The sequence below is a fragment of the Rhinatrema bivittatum genome, chromosome 10, assembly GCF_901001135.1.
Source record: "Rhinatrema bivittatum chromosome 10, aRhiBiv1.1, whole genome shotgun sequence".
NCBI lineage: Eukaryota > Metazoa > Chordata > Amphibia > Gymnophiona > Rhinatrematidae > Rhinatrema > Rhinatrema bivittatum.
This window is the reverse complement of record NC_042624.1, coordinates 69,251,396-69,278,308: the sequence shown is the minus strand read 5'-3', so window position 1 is coordinate 69,278,308 and position 26,913 is coordinate 69,251,396. Positions and strand designations below refer to the sequence as shown.

Genomic DNA, 26,913 nt, shown 5'->3' with positions numbered 1-26,913 from the left:
AGGATTAAATTAAAGACATTCAAAAATTGTTTTGAAAGGGGAGGCATTATTGGTAGGTGATTTCAAAATATTGGATTTTGACTGGGACAGCCCGACTACAATGTCATCTAGAAGTAGGGAGGTCTTTGACTGTCTGCAGGGAGAACTGTTCAGACAGACCATTTTACAGTGATAGGTTCCTGAGTTCAGCATGGGATTTGGTGTTGGAGCTTTGTGTGTAAGGATGATTGTTTTTAGTTCCCCTGTTCTTACCCAGCATTGGCTATTGCCCAGAACTGTAGAGCTTAGGAAATGAGAAAACCACTGTTTTGGATCCACACCTATTGGTTAGACTGCGGCTTTCAGTACCTTTGAGAAACTTTGGAGTATTTGATGGTTTAATGCTTGGGAGGACATTTTGTACCCACCTTTCCTGCCCAAGAGAGGAGTAGGGAAAGAAGAGGATTTTGTTTTTCCTATTATGTGAATTTTGGGATCTTCTAGTCTGAAAGATCCAAGTAACATCTGAGAAGAGATCTAGGAGTGTAAAGGATTTCATCAGGAGGCCCTTCATAGGAGTCTCTACCATGAGAACAGGTTTGGAGTTATGAACCACAGATGTTTTTGGAGGGGAGAGCCACCATTGATAGCAGATCCTTCCACCCTAGGCAACCTATAATTTCCACCTTCAGGAAGAAAGGGAATTTGGAGTAATGCCAAGGGACCAAATGCATAAGTTAAATGTTGGAGTTGAAGTTTTGGATTGATCATGCATGTAATTACAAGAAAATGTGTATAATGTACCAGCTGATTACCAAGTCGTCAGTAAACTTTTATTTTGGTACACCCTAGTTGAGTGCCTAGTCTGGTTATTTTGGCATTGGTTATCTTAAAGACTTCAAGGACTGAGCTTACACCCCAGAGACTTTTATGCAACAACTTGTGCCTTGGAGGTAGATCTTGCTCCGCATTTGAAGAATCCGTGCAAAAGTTTGAAGAGACTGCACCGACTAAGCCCTGTTGCTGAGTGTAACCCCTTCCTTTATAGTCACAAATGAGAATAAGCAACTGCAGGACTACTGTGTGCGAAGACAGGGCGCGCACATGCACCTCCCCCTTCAACCTCTCCAGGACACACATGGCCAGCCGTGTTCTGCTCTTGCTGGCATTTTAAGTGCAGAGACTTGTGGTTAGTAAGTACAGGAGAGGTCATTGCTGGATGGTGGCAGCCTGGACTCACCATTAAGCTTGTATATGTGCAATGTGAGCCTTGGCATCCATTGATACAATGTATGATGAAATCACCTAGAGGACTCCACTGGGAATCCAACTTTAGGCACCTGCCACTGGTGCACTAAGGGCTTGATTTCAAAAAAGCATTTGCTCAAGTAAAATTGGGCTTTTGAAAATTGCTACAATATATGCCATTGAATTGCCATAGGATTTACTTGCGGAAGTGCACTTTACTCGAGTAAATGGCATTTGAAATTTGCTGTGATAGTAGTTATATTTATGTGCGTAAGTCTATCACCAGGATTTAGAAACATGGAAATGATAGCAGAAAATGGCCAAATGGTCCATCCAGTCTGCCCAGCAAGCTTATAGTAATATCTGCCACACTGTGCAGGTTAGCCCCATGCTTATCAGTTTCTCAAACTGTAAACGTCAGGGCCCTCATTTGTTACTGTCTGAATCCAATTCCCTGTTACTCCCTGCCGTTGAAGCAGAGAGCAAATGTTGAAGTTGCATCAAAAGAATCAGGCTTATTGGTTAAGGGTAGTAATCGCCATCGCCACACCAGCAAGTTACCCCCATGCTTGTTTCCCCCGACTGTAAACCTCGTTGGTTGCTGTCTGAATCCTATTTTCCTTTCTCCTGCCGTTTAAGCAGAGATCAATGATGGAGTTGCATTAACAGTATGTAGGCTTATTGGTTAAGGGTAATAACCACTAGGGATGTGAATCGTTTTTTGACGATTTAAAAAAATCGTCAGATATTTTTTAAATCATCAAAAATCGTTAGAGTCGCAATACAATAGAAATTCCCCCGATTTATCGTGAAAAATCGTAAATTGGGGGAGGGGGGAGGGCGGGAAAACCGGCACACCAAAACAATCCCTAAACCCACCCCGACCCTTTAAAACAAATCCCCCACCCTCCCAAACCCCCCCAAAATGTTTTCAATTACCTGGTGGTCCAGTGGGGGGTTCCGGCGCGATCTCCCGCTCTCGGGCCATCGGCGCCATTTTGGCTGCCACTAATATAAATGGCGCCGATAGCCCGATAAAAAAAAACCCACCCGACCCTTTAAAATGACCCCCTTGACAACAAACTAAGTCACTTATTAATACTACTTGATCTCTCTGCAGCCTTTGACACTGTAGACCACAAAAAACTAATTTCAAGTCTTGCCAACATAGGTCTTTCTGGAAAAACACTAGACTGGTTCACTTCATTCTTAAAAGACAGGTTCTTCAAAGTCACCTTTAATAACATCTCATCTGATCCCTGTCCCCTCGAAACCAGGGTACCACAAGGGTCTGCCCTCTCGGCCACCCTCTTCAATATATACCTACTAGGGGTGTGCATTCGGATTGACCGCATTAGTAAGACGCAACTCATATTTTTTTTTTACTTAAAAAATTGATTCGACATAAACGATCGGATTTCCCACATATCGAACATAGATATGTTCGATATGTGGGAAATCGCGATTGTTGAGCCAAAATAAAAATATAAACCCCCTCACCCTCCTTAATCCTCCCCCCCCCGACTTACCACAACTCCCTGGTGATGGAGCGAGGAGTGAGGACGCCATTTCTGCAATCCTTGGCGAGAAGCATGTGACATCGGCGGCACGTCGAGTGACGCCGGCGTCACGTGATTCCTGGCTCGTTCGCGCCGGACGGCTCGTTCGGCCCAAAAAGAACTTTTGGCCAGCTTAGGGGGGCCTCCTGACCCCCCCAAGCTGGCCAAAAGTTCTTTTTGGGCCGAACGAGCCGTCCGGCGCGAACGAGCCGGGAATCACGTGGCGCCGCGTCACTCAGACGCAACGTCACGTGATTCCCGGCAAGTTCGCGCCGGACGGCTCGTTCGGCGTGAACAAGCCGGGAATCACGTGACGCCGACGTCACGTGATTCCCGGCAAGTTCGCGCCGGACGGCTCGTTCGGCCCAAAAAGAACTTTTGGCCAGCTTGAGGGGGTCAGGAGGCCCCCCCAAGCTGGCCAAAAGTTCTTTTTGGGCCGAACGAGCCGTCCGGCGCGAACGAGCCGGGAATCACGTGACGCCGCGTCACTCGACGTGCCACCGACGTCACATGCTTCTCGCCAAGGATTGCAGAAATGACGTCCTCACTCCTCGCTCGATCACCAGGGAGTTGTGGTAAGTCTGGGGGGGGGATTAAGGAGGGTGAGGGGGTTTAATTTTTTTTTTGCACATATGTACATATACCCAACTCATTGGATTTTTTTTATGTCCATATTGGCCGCAAGTGGGACCCCCTTTCGGACATAAAAAATATGAACATAAAATTTTGCTCTGCACATCCCTAATACCTACTCCCACTCTGTCATTTCATTTCTAATCTAGGCATCACTTTCTTTTTGTATGCCGATGATATTCAATTACTCATCCCAATAACATCTACCATCGAAGATGCTATCTGCCTCACAGTAAGCCACCTCAACTCGATCAGAAAGTTCCTGAACCAACTAAAGTTATGCCTCAATATGAACAAAACTGAATGCATCCTCATAAAAAGAAACAACCCAGAGCATACTTCCCAAATGCCTTCCATTCAAATCGACAACATTAATATCCAACTGAAGAACCCAGTAAAAGACCTCGGTATCTGGTTAGACAATGAACTGAACCTCAAAAAATGCATCACAATAAAAACAAGAGAAGGTTTTCACAAACTTCATGTACTCAAACATCTTAAATCACTATTACACCCGCATGATTTCAGAACCATTCTACAATCACTCATCTTCTCAAGTCTTGATTATTGCAACGCGATTTTCATCGGCCTCCCCAAATCTACACTGAAACCTTTACAATTACTGCAAAATGCCGCGGCATGAGTTCTTACCGGCAAGAAGAAATATGAACACATCTCCCCAATTCTGATGAGTCTCCATTGGCTACCGATCATACAAAGGATCAAGTACAAGACATTAACTACTCTACATAATGAAATCTACAAAGTTGACAACTCTTCCCTTGATCACATGATTCAACTGCACAAAACACTTCGCACTACAAGAATCACTGGCAAATTGCAACTAATCATACCCCCCCTTACCTCTGCTAAACTATCCAACACAAGGAATAGAGCCTTCTCTATTGCAGGACCTAAAGCAGGGGTCGGGAACCCATGGCTCACGAGCCAGATATGGCTCTTTTGAGGGCTGCATCTGGCTCGCAGACAGTCGCCACACTTTCCCGCTGACCCAGCTGCTCCCCGGTCCTCCTCTGCCCGGGCTTAAAATGCTGTCAGCCCGGGTGGAACGCGGCAGGACAGCTGGAGTCAGCGGCACCGGCGTGCTCTCTTCGCCCCCCCCCCCCTCGCGGCCCGGAAGAGGAAGTGGAGAGTATTGGGTGCGTGCGCGGCAAGAAGAGGCCACGCTAGTGCGCTCGGCATCGGCCCGAAGAAAAGAAGACTGCAGCGCAGCTCGGAGGAAAATGAAGAGGTTCAACCGCGGCCGATGGGACTCCGCCTCCGCGAGGGCTGAAAATGAAGAGGTTAGCGTTGGGAGGAGGCTGCTGCTGCCGCGAGTTCCCAGGGTGGGGGTGGGGGAGAGAGAGAGTGAATAAGCGAGCAAGCTGTGTTTGCTCGCTCATTCACTCTCTCTCTCCCCCACCCTGGGAACTCGCGGCAGCAGCAGGGTGCACAGAAAAGCAGTTTTTACTGCTTTTCTGTGCACTTTCCCGGTGCCAGCAGAAACTAGCGCCTACCTTTGGGTAGGCGCTAATTTCTTAAAGTAAAATGTGCGGCTTGGCTGCACATTTTACTTTCTGTATCGTGCGGGAATACCTAATAGGGCCATCAACGTGCATTTGCATGTTGAGGGCGCTATTAGGTGCCGCGGGTTGGATGCGCGTTTTCCGCCCCTTACTGAATAAGGGGTAAGGGAAAACATGCGTCCAAGGCAGGTTTGTACTGTATCGGCCTGTTAGAGAGTCCCATAACTTAGGCTTAAATATTAAGGGTAGCACACACATGTTAAACTGTTTTCTTTATCTTTTTTTAATTTCTTTTTGATGTGCTCCTCTATCAGCCCTCCTGCATGCCAATTTGATTTGTGGTCTGAAATATATATGTTTCCTATAAGGGTGCAATATTATATTTAGTTTCTTTTCTTTTTCTGTACAAAGATGTTATGCTTTGAAACTATGTTAAAATTAATACAAATAAAATAAAACAAAAAACAAATCAGAGAAAATATTTTTTCACTCAATGCACAATTAAGCTGTGGAATTATTTGCCGAAGGATGTGGTAAAAGCAGTTAGCATAGCTCGGTTTAAAAAGGTTTTGCACAAGTTCCTGGAGGAAAAGTCCATAAACTGAGCTTGATAAACCCTTGGTCTAACCCTGTATGGTGGTTCTTGTGTATATTGTGTTCTTTTCTAAAGAATGGGGAGCAGGAGGGACTGTATGTGTACTTGCAGGAGCTGGGTATTCACTGTTGTACCTATGTAATTTGTATTGCTGCAACAGAGGGTCTTAAAATGAGATCTTTCCTACCAACCCTCCCCCCCCCCTCCCCCCAATCTCCTTCCTTCCCAGCCCCTATTGGGTAAGAACTCATTTGAACACAGTATAGTGTGGAGTGATTGTTTTTTGGAGATTTTTTTTATCATGATCCTCTCACTTTCAAGCCAAAGGACCTGGATGGAGGTTACATATAAACTGTATTTATTTATTTAGCAGTATTGGGAGCTTCTTTGTGAAAGGGAATAATTCAGACTCCGGACACCATACGGGAGGCTAGTAACGTGCCTGGTAGAGCAAGCCCCTTTCATTGTGCTATTTCAGAATCCTTTTAGCATTGACAGAAAATGTGTCACTTGTGAGATGCAATTTCAGCAGTGCCATGGCCAAAATCAAGAGGTATTTGTAAATTGAGAAAAGAAAGCAATTAAAATATAACACAAGAGCATATGTTAGATAGAGCAAGTAAGCACCCACGTGTTAACTGAAATCTCCCTACACCCTGGAGTCTTCTTTGCATAGGAAAGGAAAAGAGACATTCATGCAGGGAACAGGTTTCATGTCTACTTAGGAAGGGTAATTTTAAAAGCTTTATCTCCGGGTATAAGGGTGCTTTATCTGTAGAAATGGGTGTTTTGGAAAATTGCCCACCCAATATGCGGGCAAACGTATGCATGTGCCCACACAAACTAGCAGGCGAAAATGCCTGAGGGTACTTGGGGTCATTTTCAAATATGAGCATATTTTTAGTTTGAAAATGAGTACAAAGTAGAAAAGACCCACAGACCTTGCATTTATGCAACAGTCTTAAAATTACCCTTATAAAGCTGTGCTTATCAGAAATCTTTGTCAGTCAAGAGAAGAGTACAGATGGCATTGGTCAACATGCTTAAGAATCACAGAGGGTCTCTTCTGTAGGATAACACTGTGCCATTGTGCTGCCACTTCTTGACATATACCTGCCAGGCCAGTTTTCATTTTGTAATTTTGTATTTACTTTTAAATGAAAACTGACTGCTAACGCATTGATCAGAATGAGAGATTGGAAAGGAAGAGGAGGAGGAAGAGTACGCTGTAACGGTGTCCATGTCTGTGAGGCTATAATATAAAGTGTTATCAACACCCCCCCGCCACCACATGCATTAGGCTTATAGCCCAGCTAAGTGAAAGTGCAAGTCTTGATCCATCCTACAGTAAAAGCAGGTTTCCTAGAGCTGCCAGGTATATTTGTTTTTTAGTGGCAGTAGCCTAAGAATCAGTAGATTTCTTGCATCTTCTCTCATACAAAGGGATTAAGGGGAGGATCAAAAGTCACCTTCTACTGCTGGCACAAAATGGCTCCAGGTTCAGTAGCAGAAGTCTTGCCTGTTGAGCTGATGGCCCCAGGCCTGCCTGGAAAACTGATTTTTAAAATGCATTTACAGAACATACGAGACATGAATTTGCACTCCGGTGTTTGTTATTCTTCCTTCCCAGTGATCCAGCTGAGCTCCCCTGGTACAAGTGCAGTTAACATGAACCTTGGTTTGAAGATTTTGTACGTGTGAAAAAAATATATAAAACAGAAGGGAGAGCAAGAAGATTTTTTTTTTCCTCAGTAGAATAAGTGAAGGCTGGGGAACTAAGTTTGACCCAGCCATAGTTACCAGGGCATCAGCAGCCCCTTCACCTGGATCCCCTCCTTTTTTTTCACCTTGCCTTTCTTTCCCTATTCTCCCCCCCCCCCATCCCCCGGCTTGTTCTGTCCATGCATTTTTTAGTTGTCCCCTGGCTGTCAATCCCCATGGTGCTTCGTTCAAATGGGGTTAGTAATGGTGTCGGATTGGCCACACCGCGGGAGCTGTCGAGTAGGGGATGGGGTGGTCCGAGGGTTTAAATAACTAAGGGGGACCGTTTTTGCTTTGGTAGCAGAGAGAAATTGCCAGATTGCGTGAACTCGGAGGGGCGCTGCAGCAGGCCTTGGTCGAATGGCTGATGTCGATGAGCTGATTCCAAGGGCTCCCTGGAACCAGTTGGTAAAGGGCCAATGGAGGAGGAGCTGAGGGTCGTGGCCTTGCACATGGTGAGTGCTGAACACATCAGCCGACCACGGGGCCTGTCTAGGGTGACATGGTTTCTGGAACTGCCGTCAATGGGGCTGCTGTACGGGCCTCTTCAGATGGTGCTTCCAGTGCCAATGAGGAGTTTTCCCTTGGCTGGAACCTTCCTCCCCTTGCAGTGCTTTTTTAACAGTGTTGTGTTGGCCAACAGAATCAGGGATAGCATGCGAGTCATGGATGCTTTGGCTCTGCATGCTTCCCATGCACTTTTGATGATCCATGTTGCCCCTGTGTTGAAGGCTTCCAGGAAAAATGACAGGAGGAAAGGGGAAGGGCCTAGCAAAGAGAGGTGCCTAAGGGAGTGGGGGGGGGGGGATATAGTGCAGGAATGCATTATGGTGCATCACATGGTAGATCGGGGGGAGGTGAGCAGAGTACAGCCCCTGTTGGGCAGGGTGAAAAGAGTGCTGGTGTGGGGTGGCAAGCTACTCCAGATACCTTGTGAAGGTGACTTCCCAGTAGCAATTGGGGCCTGGCTGGAGGTTGGTTGGGAGGCTTATTGGGAGGTAGATTGGGCAGTTGGGACTGGCATTATCACGAGCAGGGGCAGTTATGGTTGGGGTGAGGTGGGTTGGTGGCCTTATGGGCCTTTTGAGGGTCCTTGGGGGAGGCACAGGCGGGAGAGGCTGGAGGCAGCAATGGGATACAGGGAATCCAGGACAATGAGGCGCGGCTAGGGCAATTAGGGGCTCATCTCTGGGAGCCGGGCCTGTAGGTCGTGGTTCGCATTCTGGGTCTGTACTGGCCTGTTCTGTTGTTGCAGGTCCGACTGCGAGAGATGATCTGCCTGCGATATCAAGACAAGAAATCTGGAGCGAATGTGCTGTTCAACAGCTAGGAGAAACAGAGCAGCCTGGCATGGGTGGGATGGACACGGGAGCAGTGGTCACTTCCTCTGCTGCATCCCTTGGTGAGTCTGGGGCTGGGGAAAGGACTAGAGGAGCACAGGGTGGTAAAGGGCAAAAGTGTAGGTCTGACTCATTGTCGTCCTCATTCTTTAGTACCAGTTCAGAGATATTTGGATCTGGATGCAGGGTTAGGCCTGGAGGTGGAGAAGTGGATCGATGTCAGGTTATGGGACACCCGGCATTGGTTGCCTTATCTGGTTGTGGGAGGGTAGCCCGCATAAATTGCACGTTAAGATTAAAAACAGGGTCTATATAGATATTTTTAGGTTTCTGGAGGGCAGAAGGAGAATGAGGAAGAATAGTAAGAAGAGGAGGAAAAAGGCAAAGGTGGCAGAAGGGAGAGTAATCCCCAGGAACATATTAAATTGGATGAAATGTTTTTTGAGGCTGGCAAGCATCATTGGTCACTTCAATCCTTCCCAGTATGGACCTTTGTGATAGTATCATCTGTGCCTATAGGGATTCTGAGGGGTGAGCATGGTTAGATTATGATGAGGCTTTTCGAGACAAGACTGAAGAATGTCACCTCATGTTGTGGGGGACACAAGATATTAATTTATGTCTGACCAAGACGACTAATAAGGGTCACCTTGGGGGGGGGGGGGGGTGTCAGATCAATGGGTTCTGGGCAGGTTGGAAATTCCTTTCATCCCTCAGGCAAGGGGCTCTATGTCAATAAGAATGGGCAGCAGGGCAGAGCACAGGGTGGGAGCCATGACATGTGCTGGTGATTTAAAAAGTCTACATGCCCATTTTCAGATATTAAATTCTGGCATATCTACTCACTGTGTGCCAAATCCCATCCAGCCAGTAAGAGCAGTAAGTGGCCAGCCGAAGGGGCCAATTATGGTGGTAAATTGTGAGTCCTTGGTGACCTATGTTCTAACACCTATTAGGTTGGTTGCCATGTTCCCCTGATTGGACGGGTACCCTTGGTGTTCGGCATAGACAATGATCTTTTTAACAGTGTGTTGCAGGAGGAACTAGAGTGGTTGTCCATTTTTCTTAGGGGCTGCAGTTTGGAGAGTGGGGAATGGTGACTGATTTGAGTTAGTCCCCATCTGTGTCAGGTAACCCAAGCCCAGGTTAGGGAAATATTGATATTGTTAAGTTTGGCTGAAGTTGGTAGTAGAGGATGCAGCGGTTTATAAAGGCCATGAGGCTTCACGTACCTGAGGCCAGATGGATAGCGTTGATGCTGGCCAGGTGGCACGGGACGTCTGTCATTAGGATGTGACAGAGGGTCTCAGCAGGTGGCTGAGATGGACAGTTGAGATGCGGGAAGACCTCGCAGATGATAAGGCTGTCATTGCTGGTATGTGGCGGTGTTGGCTGGTTTGTGGATACTGGATATGTTTGATACTGAATATATTGTGAATGGGCTCAGGTTCTGTGTAATGTAATATGTTGTTGGTTAAATAAACTGGCTTGTTTAACTCCATTCTTGGGTCTGCTTGCATTTTTTGGATTGAAGGGGGGAGGTGGGGGAACGAGGGACAAGGTCGATTGGTCCCAGCTGCTCATGTTATGATATTATATCAATAAATTAGGATCATACTATTTTGGACTTTCAGTAAAATATAAAACTATTCTTCAGTTTGGAACATTAGGGATTTTTTGATGTCCAGCAACTAAAAACAATTCAACCTATGACAATATGCTCATTTTTCTAAGCCAGAATCTTAAGAATTCAAATTTGCAGAACAAAAGTTTCCAAATCACAGACAACACTGGCATAAAGGCTCCTTTGCTCTTTTTTTTTCTTTTTTGCCTTGGTCTCCCTTTCTTTGCTTATTAGCTTCATTTTTACCAAAGAAAGGTGCATCTTGCCATTTTCCAAGGTCATGTTCAGAATCCCAATCCCAGTACTGCAGCCAAAATCTGAGCACACCCCAGAAGTGCACCTGCTTTCTGAAAAGAGGTATTTGGTGCCAACCCAAGACTGTTAGCACACAGAGTTCTCCATCTACTTCAATTTCTGGTTGATATGTGTTCTCCTCAGTCTTGTATTTATTTATTATTGTAAAGAATTTATCAACTGCAACAGTCCAAAAGATCATGGCAACTTACAATAAAACATAGTCATATTATAAAATAAAGCTAAACAACATGTATGAACTAAAAATCAAGATCATTATAAATGGAGAAAACAAATAGAACAATGCATGTGTTAAAAGAACTGTTCCTACCTTTACTGATGTCTTCATACTCTAGCCAGAGTTGCCTCTGGACCTGTTTGTTCGGGTACCAGATAGAGCAGGACTCTTCAAACCCATACATGGCTTCTTGGATATAGTAATTCCCAAAATGGTCTAGTAGAGCCATAAAATCCCCTCGGGAGGTGGCTCCATCCAGAGAATGTAGAGAATGACTAAAGGCTGCAAATGGGAAATTCCAACATTTTTTTTTATCTCTTTCCAAAACAAGTTGAAATTCAAATAAGAAAAATAATGTCAAACACATTGGATGGAATTCATAAGGCTGGTTTCTACAGCAGAGAAACGGTCTTGGGTAAGCTAGTGAATAGGTAAAATTATCGACGTAAACCTAGCCGGATAACTTTAGCCAGCTATTCAGAGGAATGTGCCCAATGAAGTTCTGCTGAATATACCCAGATCAATTTACCTTGATAAAATTGCCCTTAGGTTTAGGACAGACATTTTTTCCACCAGATTTATCTGTCTAACTTGTCTGGGCAGTGCTGAATATCAGTCCAAACAAAGTGAAACTGTGCCCCAGGATCATCCCCAGGGTTCCCTCTTTTTTCTCTCGGTAAATTTTGTGAGGGCAACAAGCTTAGCCGGGAGAAGAAATATATAAATCTTAGGTTTTGTCCGGCTATCTCCAAAGCTTAACAGGACAAATCCACTGACTATTAATCTCACAGCATATTTAATCCATCCTCTCTACTGGCTAAGGATGAGAATAGAAAAGTGCTACTGTAAAAGGTAGTAATGGTATGGTATTGCAGCTTCCACCCACACATACGGGGATAAATTTACAGAGACTTTGGCCTTGACTCACTGAGGCTTATATTCAGCACCACACTTAGCTAGATATTTCAAACGTATCCAGCTAAATGGCACAGTTTCAAATTTCAGCCACATTCAGTGACCACAACTTAGCAGGATAAATTCTTATCTGGCTAAAAGGTTAGCTGGATAAAACAAGACAAGCAGAGAAGGAGCCACTTATCCGGTTAACTTACAGGGCCATTTATCATTTTGTGTTACGGCCTTAACGTTAGCGATAAGGTCCTAACGCACTCAAAAAAGCTGGCGTTAAATAGTGCAATGCACGCTATTATGCAAATGTATGGGATAGGTTTGGGAGGGCAGTTTTACATACAAGCTAGGAAGAGAGTGCATCAAGCTAGGTAGAGAGTGCATTGTACAAATCAACTTCTATTGTATCTTTCATCGATTCAAACAGCAGAAAATCTTCAGTGATGTCAACTTTGCTGTTCATACCTCCTACTATATATGTAAAACTGCCCCCCCTCAAAACTTACCCCTTCCCCCCAAACCCCACACAGAGTTAAAAGTGCCCCCTCTTACAGTGGTATAAATAGTAAAGTTACATATTAGTCTGTCTCTCTCTCAGTGATAGGAGTTCTCCGAGGGGAGTTAGCAATCTGTCAGAGTCTCCATGCGGAGTTAGCAATCTGTCAGCATCTCCGTGAGGAGTTAGCAATCTGATGTGTTCTCCATGAGGAGATAGCAATCTGTTGTCAATCTGTTAACAAAGCTCTGTAGAGAAAGCTGGGAGGAGTTAGCAATCTGTCAGAAAGCTCTGTTGTTAAAGCTGATATTTAGCAATCTGTTGTTATTTAGAATAGTTGTGGGTGGATCCTTGGACCAGTGGCAGGTGACCACGCTCTTGGGGGGATATTCCGAGAGGGACCACTGGTCAGGCTTAGTGTAAGAGACAGACACACACTAGTTCTTTTATTAGACAATATAGTAAACCACCAGAGGTGGCAGTAGTGAGCTAGAAGCTTCCGGCTGGGCTGTAGTCCCTCAGGTACTGGAACAGCAATCCCAAGTTGGCTGAGCTGTAGAGAAACTAAGAACGTGAGTAGGCAGTATATGCAGAGTTCTGGAACAAGTCCTTGATGGTAACACTCACACAATAGTCTCTTGAGGCAGCCCAGGAGTTGGTATGCATTAGGCCCTCGTGGAGCGAGTACCTGCACCCAGGGAAAGCTCTGAGAGATAGATGGAAACTCACAATGTTGTAAGCAGCGATGACTTCTTAGCAGAAGTGGTATTAAGAAGCAAGTCCGGGACGTGGGCCCTCGAGGAGTAAGTATGGGTTCCAGACTGTGACCTGCGAAGAAAAAGAGAGAGCAAGGCCCCCGAGGAGCAGGTACCTCTAGTGAATTCCGAGGAGGCAGAGTAGCTAGGGTTGCGGAGAGCGAATCCTATCCGCAGCGACCAGGAGGAAGCTAGGTAATCAATCCCTTGCTAACTCATCTTGTTAGCGAAAACTGAGACCTTAAATATCTGGAGCTGGTGACATCATCTCCAGGGGACGCCCCTGAGGTTCACGCCAATGCTGGTACATCAGTCGGGCCACGCATGCGCGCGCGCCCTTAGGCATCTGGTCAACATGGTGGCTTGCAGCGTCGAGCCGGTCTGGGAACGCCAGAGGAGGATGGCATGGAGACGCCGCAGCAGCTAGCCTTCCACCAACCCCGAAGGGAGTCGCCAACAAGGTGAGGTGGGCAGAGCGGAGACGTCGGGCAGTGGCGGACACAACAGTACCCTCCTTCAAAGGGTGATCTCCTCTTCGGGCACCAGGCTCGGGTTTGGAAGGATGCACGAGAGAATCGACGAAGCATTTCTTTATCGAAGATATTGGTTTGAGGCACCCACGAGTTTTCTTCGGGGCCAAAACCTTCCCATTTTAGAAGGTATTCTAAAGTCTTGCCTCTTCTACGAACGTCCAGAACCTCTTCAATCTTGAACTCTAGGTCATCTTCTGCATTGATGATAAATGAGTCTTGAGATATTGAGGACAGTTCACTAGGAGTAATATCATCTTCGTCTGGAGATATTGAAGAACCTTCACTGGTTAGTCTATTGTCTTCCATTCCCCCAACACAAGTGTCCGCACCAGCTGGCGACTCAGATGGTCGGATAAAGTCCTTCTGGAGATTTTCTTCAATATCTTCCGATGTTGCTTTATTCTCAAATGCTGAGAGAGAGTGCACCAGTCTTTTCGGAGACTCAGTTCTGGACTTCTGTCTTACGACACAGTCATAAGGCTCCTGTGGAGGAAGAATATCAACTACTTCTTTGGAGAAGATATCCCCGAAGGGGGGTATACTGGAGTGGCAGTCACGGTACTGCTGGAGTCGCAGGCATACCAATAACAGGTGATATCTCCCCAAGGCATTTCCCATGACATTCTGGGCCCCAGTTGGAGAGATCCAGAGATGCCCAGTCAAATTGGGGTTGGTGTACTTGCAACCAGGGTAACCCCAGGACGATAGGGTGCACAGCCTTTTCCAGTATGAAGAAGGAGAGTGACTCCATATGAAGAGCTCCGGTGCAGAGAGTAACTGATTCGGTTTAGCAAGATACATCTCCCGGTAAGGGCACTCCATGAATGGAGGATAATTGTAGAGGGTTTTTCAACTTGATGAGGGGGATCCACAAATATTCCACTAGACTTCTGAGAATGAAGTTGCCTCCTGCCCCCGAGTCCACCAGGGCAGGAGTCTGAACAGTGACTGGTCCGTAAGTCAAGGAGACTGGAAGAGAGAGCGTAGGAGAGGGCGCAGTAAGGCCTAAGAATAGTCCTCCTGTAGGACTTTGGCCCGTCCGTGCTTTCGGACGAGTGGTGCATGTAGAGACATCATGGCCAGGCTGACCGCAGTACATGCAGAAGCCGCGCTTCTTCCGAAATCTTCTCTCTTTAGAAGTCAAATGTCCATGACCAATTTGCATAGGTTCATCGGTGTCGGCAGCAGGGACTACTGGAATCATCCGAGGTGTAGAGACAGCACTGGCCTGTTTCAACCCGGGTAACACCCCAGGCCGGAGTTCCTTCACCTTGTGTCGGAGACGTAGATCAATCCAAGTAGCCAGGGATATCAATTCGTCCAGCGAGTCAGGTGTTTGACGAGCGGCCAGCTTGTCCTTTAAACAGTTATCCAGGCCTCTGCAAAAGAGAGTCTTGAAACATTTGGGGTCCCAGCAAAGTTCTGCTGCAAGAGTTTTAAACTCTATGGAAAATTCGGCCAATGATCTGTTGCCTTGCTTCAAATCCACCAAAGCAAAACCGGCTACAGAATTTTGAGCAGGGTCATTAAAAACGGATTTAAATAAGTCTATAAATCCTTCTATATCCTGCAAAATAGGATCCTTGTGCTCCCACAAGGTAGATGCCCAAGACAAGGCCCTACCATCCACAAGGTGGATGGTAGGGCCTTGTCTTGGGTGAGGTGAGGTGGGCGGAGGTGAGGTGGGCGGAGTGGAGGTGAGGTGGGCGGAGTGGAGACGTCAGGCAGCGACGGACACACTCAGCATGTGCAATAAAAACCTTAGAGTGCACATGTACGCGCAACGAAATTTGATATGTACGTGCACATGTGCATGCAAATCCTGCTTCCATCATGTAAATGGGCCAGTAAGGCAGCCAGTTTCCCACTATTATTATACTTCCCACAACACAGAAGATTTAAGAAGAAAGGGCAGGCAAGAAAAGGTGGGGTTTTTTGGCCCAGCAGGACTATGTAGGTGTATCTGAGAAAAGCCCTCATTTTAGCGCTTCTAATATTAGCCGCCATTAAACACTCAGTTCGCATTAACGACGCCTATCCCACAATAAAAACTAATTTTACCACAATAATGCACACAAAAAGGTTATTTCCAACATTAAATCGCGCAACAGTGTACAATAAATGTTTGCGACAGGTGGTAGGAGTCCCTCATTTGCATAAAAAGCTAGTTTTTGCATACTCATAATTAAATTTACATACTAAAGATTACATGTTTATCGCATGTTATTACCCCTTTATCGCACATTAAGGCCCTAACGCAATTTGATGAAAGACCCTGTTAGCAGGGTAAATTAAACCTGCTATTCAACTGGTCTAAAGTCAGTTAGCCAGATAAGTTTATCCAGCTAATAGATAAGCGAGTGTATTCAGTGGTGTGGCTGTGCTACTGAATATCTCGGCCAAGTTAGCTGAATAATTTTATCTGGCTAATTTGCTTGTCAGTTAATGGCTGAATATGGACCGCACTATATTCTTTCTCCCCATAAATACAGAATGGAGGGAAAGCCTTAGCTAATTGGGCCCTATGTTGCCTGCTGTTTGGGTAAAAAAAATAGTTAACCCTCAAAAGTAAGAAATTTGCGGGTAAATGGATTTTCACTTTTGGCCATCTGGAAGCGTGTGCATGCTTTCATAATGCAAACAAACGTGTCCACATAAAGAAAGGGCTTTCCTGGGGGTGTGTTTTGTTGGTGTGTATTAGTTGTACATGCTCTTCTTACATTTTCTAAAGAAACACATGTAGATAGCATGCCACTAACATGCCTATCTTAAAACCCCCATTTCGCTTCACCTAAATTTCTGAACATAGGCGCTACAACAATGGACTTTCCACTCTAAGCCAGGACACCTACTATGGTTGGAGACATACTAGAATGCTAGTCCTAAAAAGAGGGAGCTTTTTTTTTTTTTTTAATTCTTTATTTATGAATTTAAGTTTACAAACAAAACTATTCATATTTGTATTCAATTTACATTGAATTCTTAGGAATCAGGAACACATAGTGAGTATTACTCACAGTTTCATCATAACTGTTATACAACTTAAATCATTATACCTTGTCTCCTGATTCCATGTTACTAAACAGAGTGGGGAGCCTATAGAGCATATTTTAAACATAATATTCAATTCTAAAAAAAAAAAAAGACAGAATTAAAACAGGATCATTTAATCATTTCCAACATTTGGATCCGGAGTTTCTGCCCCCCCTCTCTGGTTTCTGTACTCTTCTAGAAATCTCTCTAAATCAGATGGATCATAATATATGTATTTTGTAACTTCCACATACATAATGCACTTACTGTAAGTACCCAGTAAGTGCATTATGTATGTCAAAGAGGGAGCTTTTCCTGTACTTCAGGTTCATATTATTCTTGGATATCCCTTGATTGTGTGGTCTGAGAAGAGAAGCAGTCAAAATGCATTACTGCACTGCTTGGGTGCAGATGAAAGGGAAGTATATTTGGGTTTCTACAAAGCCTTTCCTGTAGTTTCTGTCCCAGAAGCTTTAAAAGCAGAGAAAGAAAGACCAAGCACAGTCACTTCTGGTATGGAAGCAAGTAATTTCAGTATTGCACCACTGCGAGCGATGAGGACTAGAAAAATGGAGGGGAAAAAAGAAACTCAAGGAGATTCAGTAATACGGTCCAGATCATACGTAATGACAGATGAAAGTCAAACCAAGGTCTCCAGGTGTCAAAGGCCTGTGATCACTAACCTTGATAACACTTTTTCAGTTTTATTGTTTTGGGATGGGAAAGGAGTATCTGGTTATGCTTCATAGTTTTTCCTGTCTCCCTTAATGAGAATATAGGATAGAATAATTATTGAGTTTGGGTGAGATTGCATTTTTGATGTTTTATTAATTTTGTAATGCAGTCCTTTTCTGCCCCTAGTGAGAGTAGGGAGAGGGTCTGATTATATTAAGGGCATGTTTTTAATTTCTGTTTTATGATATAATTGCTGACTTACTCTGTTAAATTGTCTGAGGTCCATATCCAGTGTCATCTGGCTGCGTTCGGACTTTGCCAGACAAATGTCAGGATTTAAAAATCTTACCACACTGACCAGCCATGAGATACATATATACAGAGTTGGAGAACTTTAGGCCTGCCAAAGAGCAGCACACTGCTAAATATTCCAGCAAAGTTAGCCGGAGAAGTTTATTTAGCTAACTTTGCTAGACAGCCAGCTTCTGACTATGGACCTCTCTGTATTTATTAGGCCTATTGTAACATTCACTGGTGGCAGGCTTTGTCAACAGAAAGGTATGAATAAACTGATATTACATATAAGATGGCATTTATGTAGCAATGCAGGTAGGAATTAGGGTCATCTTTCGCCTGTAATTCTCAAAGGAAGTTGAAGAGATTCATAGGAATAAAATGTTCTGTCAATTACATGCACACTAATTCCTTACACTGTGAGATGGAGGCTTGGTTCAGACGCACATGGTACATCACGGACCGGACCTTCCAGAGCTGGCGTAAGGGATAGCCAGATACTTCGCTATAGTTCACCATACCTGTGTGAGATATTGAAGAGCACAAAATATAGTTAGATCAGTCCATTGGCAGAGGTGGAAGATTAGACTTTTTCTAATAACTGGGAGAAAGAGGTGACAGCAACATGAAACTGAAAGGGTTCTCCACTCCCTTGCCAGTGTAAAGCGATGGTAGATTGCTAATTGCCCTGAGAACTGACTGGCCCATATCTATAGCACTGGAGCCTCTGCTTCCTGGCCAAGGAGTTAGAGAGCAGGGAGAAGGAATGGGCAGATGTATAAAGAAGAGTAGGTGGTTAAAGAAGAAAAGGAGTTGAGAAGAGGAAGGAAGTGATATTGGAAACAAACAATGAATCTAACACAAATTATTCTATGTTTAACTGTGCTGTGTGTGTATATAATGTGATGCATTATAATTGTGTTGCATCAAGTAATTGTATGGTGTTGTAATGTGATGAGAAGTGTAACTGTGCTATGTTCTGCATCTATTCTTCATTTAGAAATGAAAGGGAAAGGAAGAGGAGATACATAGGTAAGAGACTAAAACTGAAAGGTTTGAGGGCTATTTCCTTAGTGAAAGTGAGTGTGTGTCTTTAAATTAGTTTAATATCTGAACATCCATCTCAACCAGCACCAACAGCAAGTGGTAATTAGCCTATTCTACCAAAGGCCAATCCCAGCAGCATACTTAGCAGTGTTAATTGCCCATTTAATTACATTTTATAATCTATTTTTCTCCCCATTTCCTATTCATTAATCCATGTCAGGAAACCACTGTGCTGTTTTAAGGAGAGAAAGGAATGGAAATAGTAAGTAGTAGGGAAGAGATTGGGATCTGTTTGTCAAGTATGAACCTGGTAAGCACATCAAAGATGGAGGAAGCTTGTTCTGTGCCCATGGAATAGGAAACATTATGTGAATTTTATCATATCCTGACACTCACAAGGGTCTGTAGCGCCCTAGGCAGACCAATGTAACACCAGCTCCCTGAGTTGCATGTGCCCCTCTGACAGTGGTAGATATGCAGAGTTATGGCCTTCCTCTTACAATTCTCTCTCTCTCGCTCTCTCCCTGCAACTGCTGCCACCCCTCCTTTCACATTTTGAAAATAGCACCCTCGCGTACCCGGCAGCACCCTGCCCACTGATGCCACCCTAAGTGACTGCCTAGTCCTACCTAATGGTTGCATCGACCCTGCTCACAGGAACAGCAGCAGTGCTATTATATTTATTTATTTATAAACTTTTTTATACCAATATTCGTGGCAACATCATATCGGTTTACATTGTAACAGCAGGATGAAAATACAATGAACGGGGGGGGGGGGGGGGGTTACATATGGTATATATATGGACTCAGAGAAATATAGCCAGTAAGCTCTTGCACAGGAGTAAGCAATTCCAGTCCTCAAGTGCTGCAAAGCAAGCAAGTTTTCAAGATATCCACACTGAATATTCATGAGATGTATTTGCAAGCATTGACTCTACTGCATGCAAATGCATCATGTGCATATTCATTGTGGATATCCTGAAAGCCTTGTGTCACTCGAAGACAGGACTTGCCTACCCCTGCTCTAGCATGTTAGATTGATAAAACTGAAGGATGGGAGTGGTAGATAAGCAAATATAGTAGATGGGAAAGAAAGCTGCATGTTCTCTTTTTACCATATATACCAAGACATTGTACAGATAAAACTGTGAGCTAGAACAGGGATAAGTAACCCCTGTGCTGCAGAACCATGATTAAGTCTTGCTGGCAGTATGCAATGAATATTCATCAGATTATATTTGTGCATGTCTGATCTAAACCTGGCACATTTGCATACTTTATGTATTATTTTATTTGATTTATTCTGAAAACCTGTTTGCAGCTCTTGAAGACAAGCTACCTTCCCTTGAATCATGTAGACAACAGGCCTAATTCACTAAGATTTGTATACCATGGACAAAGAATTTGAGAAAAACCTTGGTAAATCAGATCCTAGAAAAGTAGCACTTTAAAGTGTTATTTAGAATACTTTGAAGGCGAGTGGGATGGAGGAGAGGGTTGAAGGAGGTAGGATCCCGGCCTTTACTGAACTGTGACAGCATATGAATAGGTGCTGTGAGTTTACATGTATTATATACCCTAGCTAATCCCAATTGAACATATACCAATGATGGAACCTCAGCCTCACACCACCATGCTACAAGTTCACACCTTGCTGCAATAATAATCTGAAAGATCAATCGCTAAATTTTCTCATCTATTTCTGCTACGTTCATAGTGATCAGCAGGATCTGGGGTCTTCAAGAATCTGCACCCAGTGATCTCATGAATTAGATCTATAATCATGTCCCACTAGCCAACCACCTTTGGCACTCTTATCAGATATGATATAAATGCCCTTCCCTCCACATCCAAGCCAGCAGAGATCCAAAACGCCTGGGAAAATTCTCTGTAATTAGACTGGGGTCAGATACCATCTGTAGAGCATCTTATATCCATTTTCTAAAACCTGTGACAAAACAGAACTTCTTCCCGTCCTCTCTAAACCAGTTCCTAATCCCTTCGGTCGACCATATTGCCATATCAAGTGGGAAGACACCAAACATCTCCTGTTCTAATCTTATCCAACTTTTACGCTCAGCCATGCTATGCCAGTCCATCAATGCCCTCAGCTGGGCTGCAATATAATTAAGGTTTGGTACCCCAACACTCCCTGAGTTTTTTGGTTTATATAGGACCTCTTGCCACCCGTTGGGGCTTTCTTTTCCAAATAAATCAGAAGATCTTCCTCTGCCAACCTCTCAACATGTTATCTGGAATTAGGATTGGGAGAGTCTGAAATCTGTAGCATAACCTAGGAAGAATATTCATTTTGATTGCATGCATTCTCCCTAGCCAGGACAGCTAAAATCATTGCCATCTTTTTTCAGTATGGCAATTATTTCTTTAAAGTCCCATCTTTTCCTAATAGCTATTGGACACAGATCTTGGAATACATCCACCACTTTCCAAGTGAGTTGGCCTATTTTCTATGCTTACTGTGCTATTTTTTCTTTTACAACAAAACTATGGAAACAGGCCACTATATCCTGGGGAATATTTCCCCTTGGCGCTCCTAAAGCTCTGTGCGCTCTTTCTAATTTAATGAGAGGCAGTTCCTCCGAGCTCTCATCTGCTTCCAGGATCATGGTGCAAATGCTATTAACAATCTGAAAACAGTTTGCTGGCTCTTGAGTCTCCTGTATCCCACAGAAGTGAGAGACTTATTCTCAAAGTCCTGCAGCCATTCATCAAGATCCTGCTCCGTTTCTGCCTTGCCAACCACCTCCTCGCATCATGCATTCAAATCTGTTACCAGTTTCTCTAGATGTGACTGTCTCCTTGACCTCCGTCCAAGATCAAGGACTTAACCGTGTAAGCCTGCCACCATCGCACCCAGTTCTGATTTTATTGCGGCCATACCCTTCTGCGCCTCGGTGAACCACCTCCGGAATTCAGAGTTGGTAGGCATACTCATCCTCCCCTCTACCCCTAGCACCATCAGGTTCATGGCCTACCTCGAATGCCTTGTCATCTGCATCTGCTCCCTCCTCTAGGCCAGAGGCCTTCATGATTTCTCAGTTTGCAAATGAAAATTGCTTCAAATTGAGCTGTTTTTTCTTCTACGCCATATCGCCCACATTTGCAACACACACCTTGGTGCTTTCTGTTCGTCTCAAGGTTCTTTTGAAGTAAGATTGCTAAAGATCACAATTTGGGGTTAGAGCTAGGATTTAGGCTTCCAACTAGCAGGATGATGTCACTACGTCTCCCCAGTATAGCAATTTTTATGTTCTTATGTTCTCGAGCCTCTAACCTGAGCATTCACTAATAGGCACAGTTATCGCATTAAAATCCCCAATTCTAGATAAGCAAAATGGCCTGTCTGTAGGTGACTGTTCAGATTATGGGTAGGGTTCGTGATGACCCATCTCTAGTTACAGAAATACAGATGTAAAGTCAAACAGCAGCAATGAATAAACTCTATAAAGAGTTGCACATGACTGTCTCAGAAATAGGACCTCACAATAGCATACTTGGTCTACAGTATTTGTTGGAAGAAGGGAGAGAACAGAGATCACAAAGACAGAACATGAAGGGTCCAAATGCATTGCCTGCATTGCACATTTCCCACTTTCTAATCTTATCAGTTGGACCAGTTTCCAGTGAGATGACTACCAAGCCTATTACAGCTCTGCTATTGGGAATAACTGGATGGGTGTTCTTGCTGTAGATAGAACTTGTTAAAAACCAAAGCAGAAGAAGGATGAAACCTCTGCAGGAGCAGACCAGTAATAATAATCTACTGTAATTTCTTGATTAACATAGCCACAACCTAACCTCTTATAATGGATTCAGGGGCTGCAGAAAAATGGGAAACTCTGATGTAGGCAATTAGATTGATTTATTCAGGTTTTTCCAGCACATAAAATATAGAGTTGTCTAATTTTTGAATATAGTTTATTTTCAGGAGAAAAATTCTAGGCTAGTCTTGTACATGTTGTCTGTAGAAAACAATAACTGTGGATTAGACCCAAGCCACAAGTACAAGTAGAATAATATAGGCGCCGGTATATTGTTCACTGTCCATAAAAGTTACACTGTTCACAAGAGGCATTTATTCAACAGAATAATGAAGAGAAACTTAAACAGAGCCAAAGTTAGTGGTCCCTAGCCAATATGGGCCAATTTCGAGAACTGCATTAGGAGGGGCCAAAACACATCACAAGTTGAAGGAGAACTCGTAAGGCAATAATCTCACCACAAATTAAAGGAAGCATATATTTAGGCATAGGAAAATAATAGAATAGACTGCTAACTCTCACTCTGTTTAAATTTCTCTTCATTATTCTATTGAATAAATGCCTCTTACATAGAAACATAGAAATGACGGCAGAAAAAGACCAATCGGCCCATCCAGTCTGCCAAGCAAGCTCCCACTCTTATTTTCCCATACTTATCTGTTTCATTTTATTTTCCCATACTTATCTGTTTCATCAAAAAATATTTCTCGCCACACATGGGAACAGCATAACTTTTATGGACAGTGAACAATATACCACCGCCTATATTATTCTACATGTTGTCAGCAGCTCCATGTCTATCTCAACTTGTTTCATTAGCACCTACAAACAAATATACATTGCTCTCCTTAGATGTGGTTTTCTGAAGATGATATAGGGGCTGCCATTAGCTTTCACAGCAGGGAAACAGTATTCACTGAAAGGTTTAGGTTAGGCATGACCTACAATGGAAGGACTGTGGGAGGGATGGCTTGCCTATAGACTGTTCCAAATATTTACTTGCTCTAATCAGTGCTATACAAATTCCACGTTCAATGAGTGATAAAAACAAAATCACATCAGCCTGTTCTCAGATCATTTCAGAGTAAAAGTGAAATGAGGTGAGCCTGGCTTCTTGCCAAATGCCATCTATTCTGCAGGGACTGGTTTCATTCCACCCTTTAAACAAGACTTAGGAATCAATCCATCAGCATTTACCAAACACCACAAAAGTCTATTTAGATGAAAAATGTTCCATGTGCAGCACAGTCTGTCATAATATTTTATGCTACTGCATTCAGAAAATAAGAGGAGAAGAATGATTTTTGCTGTTTATAAAGGAGCATAGGAGGCTTTGGTGGCACCATGGGTGAATGTAATAACCTAGATTTAAATGTACAATAGCTTGACCTGGACCCACCAGCATATTTTAATTCTTATCCCAAAGCACCCTAGAACTTGTATTTCAGTTTTTGCCACTGAGCAAAGAGAACTACAACAGAACATTTTGGAACAACAGTAACAAAAACAGGAGTTATCTGATCGGATCCTATCACAATGCCAGAGAGTAGATCCAGGCTGACAAAATTAAATACTCTATTTACTTTTTTTTTTTTAATTTATATTATAGGCATCAGTTCTACACCAATATGGGAAAAGAGAGACAATAATCTGCTAGGAAGGCTATCTATAGTATAGTATGCAATATTATGGGGTCTATGCACCAAAACTATCTAAAACATTTAGCAGCATGTGCATTGCTAAAAATTTTTCCTATGTCCACACTAAAATGCAACTGAATGGGTTATGCACTAAATTTTAGCTTGAGCATGCAAAATATAACCTCTATAATGTGTACATAGTATTAGTGTTCATGTACTCGGTCAATGCTAAATAGCATGGATATGCTGTACATGCTCAATTGTCTTGTCTTCATGGCCCCGTAACCTGATTTAAAATGATATATAAGAAAGAACAACTCAGAGAGCTTGCCAGTAACTGAGAGGAGCTGGAAAGCAACTGGGCCCTGAGAGAGGAGGTGAAACAGAGAACAAATATGTGCTGAAGGAAGAATGCAGCTGTTTATCAGAATTGGAGTTTTGATTTATATTTTGTGACAGGATATATATTGTAAAATATTTTGATTGTTATTGTCTTTTTGTGATTGATATTATGAATATTTTAGATTTGTACACCATTTAGATTTACTGATAAGTGATATATAAACACAATAAAATAATTAAATACATAACAATAAATAGAGTGAGAGGAAAAATGAGAGGCCTGAGTGATATCTCTCATACCTTGTCCATCCTTTGTCTGATACCTTTCCAGTGTTTACATGTTGTTCTAGGTCTGTGGGTGAAAGGGTGAGGGAGGGAATGAATGTTTCTGTCTATCTCCTGAGTGAGTCTGGGTCTTGAAACAGCAGAGTGAGAGGACATGGCCAGGAAGCACAGAAGGAGCCATGCATGAGCGTGGAAGGCATGTGAGGTGAATATCTGGGTAGTTCTAACAGGGAGCAGCAGGTGAAGATTGGGAGTATCAGCAGTGCACATCTCCCATGATTTCTGCTGTTCCAGCAGGCTCCATCTCATCAGTCTGTAATCCTGTCAGCTAAGCCCTTTCAATAGTGAGTGAGCTAAAATGTTATCACCAAGTCAGAGGTAGATGTTAAACGTTTAGTGTTAGCAGAGGCATGCTAAAGAGCATGTGGAGGAGAGAATACCATTCTATCATGCGCCCACTAGAGCCTCATTTCCATATGATGCTCCTTCATTTCTGTGCATGCATGTGAATTTTAGAGGGCACAAACTAAGGGGTCCATATTCAGCGCATTTCTCCTGCTAAGTTTCGTGCTTTGCAAGACAAATGCCAGGATTTGAAAACTCCACTGTGCTGACTGCCCTTGAATTAGCTGATAAGTATTTAACCAGCAAGAACCTTACCCAGCTAAAGGGGGAAGTAGTTTGGGGGCATTCTGGGATGGTGCTAAGTTAGCTGATATTCAGTGCTATCCAGTTAACTTACCCCCTAGAGCCACTAAGCCACAAAGTTTTATCGTAGGATGGGTCCCGCTAGCATGGGAGGGTATCACCAAGAGAGTGGGGCGCCTACCCTGAAAAAAACTTTGCAGCTTTATGGTGCATTCTTGTGTCTCACTGCCAAACACCGCGGGGGCAAAAGAACACATCTAGCAGCTTTGTCACGATGGCAGCCCCAACTTCCACGGTTCACCATTGCCTTAAAGGGCCGCCAGACAGAAAAGGTTGTGTGGCCAAACGGGGAGGATGAGAGGGGATCAGGGCGATATACGTTGTTTAACACGTGTTAGAGCACTACCATGGCTTGATGCTTCTCCCAGTTAGCCGTATAACTCTAGGACTGCCTCAGAGCAGTCCTACAGTGAACTGGGTATGCAATCCAGCCACTTAACCGGATATGTTCAAAAACATATCCGGTTAAGTGGAAACCAAAAAAAAAAAAAAAAAATTAAAATTAAAAAACAGCCAGCCCGATCCCCCATCACGAGCTTGAAACCGACGGAGGGCATTGGGGTCAATGCCCCCTTCTGCCCCAAGCCCTCCAAAAAGAGCATGATAAAGTTGCAGGCCTTTTGGCCTGAGGAGCAGTCACAGCTCCTCAACTCCCTCCGCAATTTCAAATTTAAATATCAGGGCTCCAGGCCTTCTCCTTAAGCACCGTAGTCCCCCGCCCCCCCCCCCCCCCGGCCCACTACTCACCCTTAGGCCAACACGAGCCCTCCCACTCCTTCCAGCGCCTCCAAAGTCCTGTAGCTGCCAGGATCATGGTACCCAAATAATTATAACTGATTATGTTTGAACATACCTTAGCTGGTTAGGTTTGCCAGTTATACACCTAAAAACAAACAAGTTCACCCCGATGCAGTAATACCACAAAAACAGCCAATGTGGCAAGGTCTTGGTCCATGCTTTCAGAGAAGTGATTTGATATGCAATAGAAAACTTTGAATACAACTTTTTTGTTGAACTGACTTACCATTAAGTGGACTATAAACTTATGACTGAAACACAACAGCCCCTATTTTTATATTTCACCTTTTGCCACTTTAAAGCCTATAACATTCAGATATTGTAAGTATTTCCCATAAGTTACAAAACATTTTTCCCCATAGACAGGGACTGGGAGAAAAGGGTTAGTAAATCCTGAGGCAAGGGTAGTTAAAGTGACTCACCCAAGGAGCAGCAGTGGGATTTGAACGCTGGCTTCTCTCTTTTGTAACCCTCTGCTCTAACCCCTGGGCTTCTTCTCCACTGGTATGAGCTGGTGGGCTAGTTTCTGATGGGCCTTCAATTTGCAGCTTTTGGCTTGTGTTCTACGGTGCTTAGGTTTTAAAGCTATTCATCTACATGTAGCCGGATAACTTTGGACATGTATATTCAGTGGCATTAGTTGTCTAGCTAACTTTATCCAGAGAACTTGTTTACTTGCCGGCTTACATGTTTCGGTTTAGCCGGTATGCTACCCTGTTGGTGCACAGCACACCAGTTTTAATGCGAGCTGAATATCTTTAGTGTATATGCTATGTTTTAGTGCAGAGGTTCCTAAATCAAGGCTTTGTCTATTAAT

At 43.8% G+C, this 26,913-nt stretch overlaps 1 protein-coding gene across 1 annotated transcript in view; it reads right to left on the bottom strand.

Annotated features, from left to right (window-relative positions):
• Window positions 1-26,913, bottom strand: part of ASTN1 (astrotactin 1) — a 587,016-nt gene that overhangs the window by 122,911 nt on the left and 437,192 nt on the right. The window contains exons 15-16 of the mRNA XM_029617649.1: window positions 17,909-18,013; window positions 10,891-11,079 (exon numbers count right to left, since the gene is read on the bottom strand). Coding sequence (XP_029473509.1) covers window positions 10,891-11,079; window positions 17,909-18,013 — 294 coding nt within the window. The remainder of the gene's footprint in view (window positions 1-10,890; window positions 11,080-17,908; window positions 18,014-26,913) is intronic.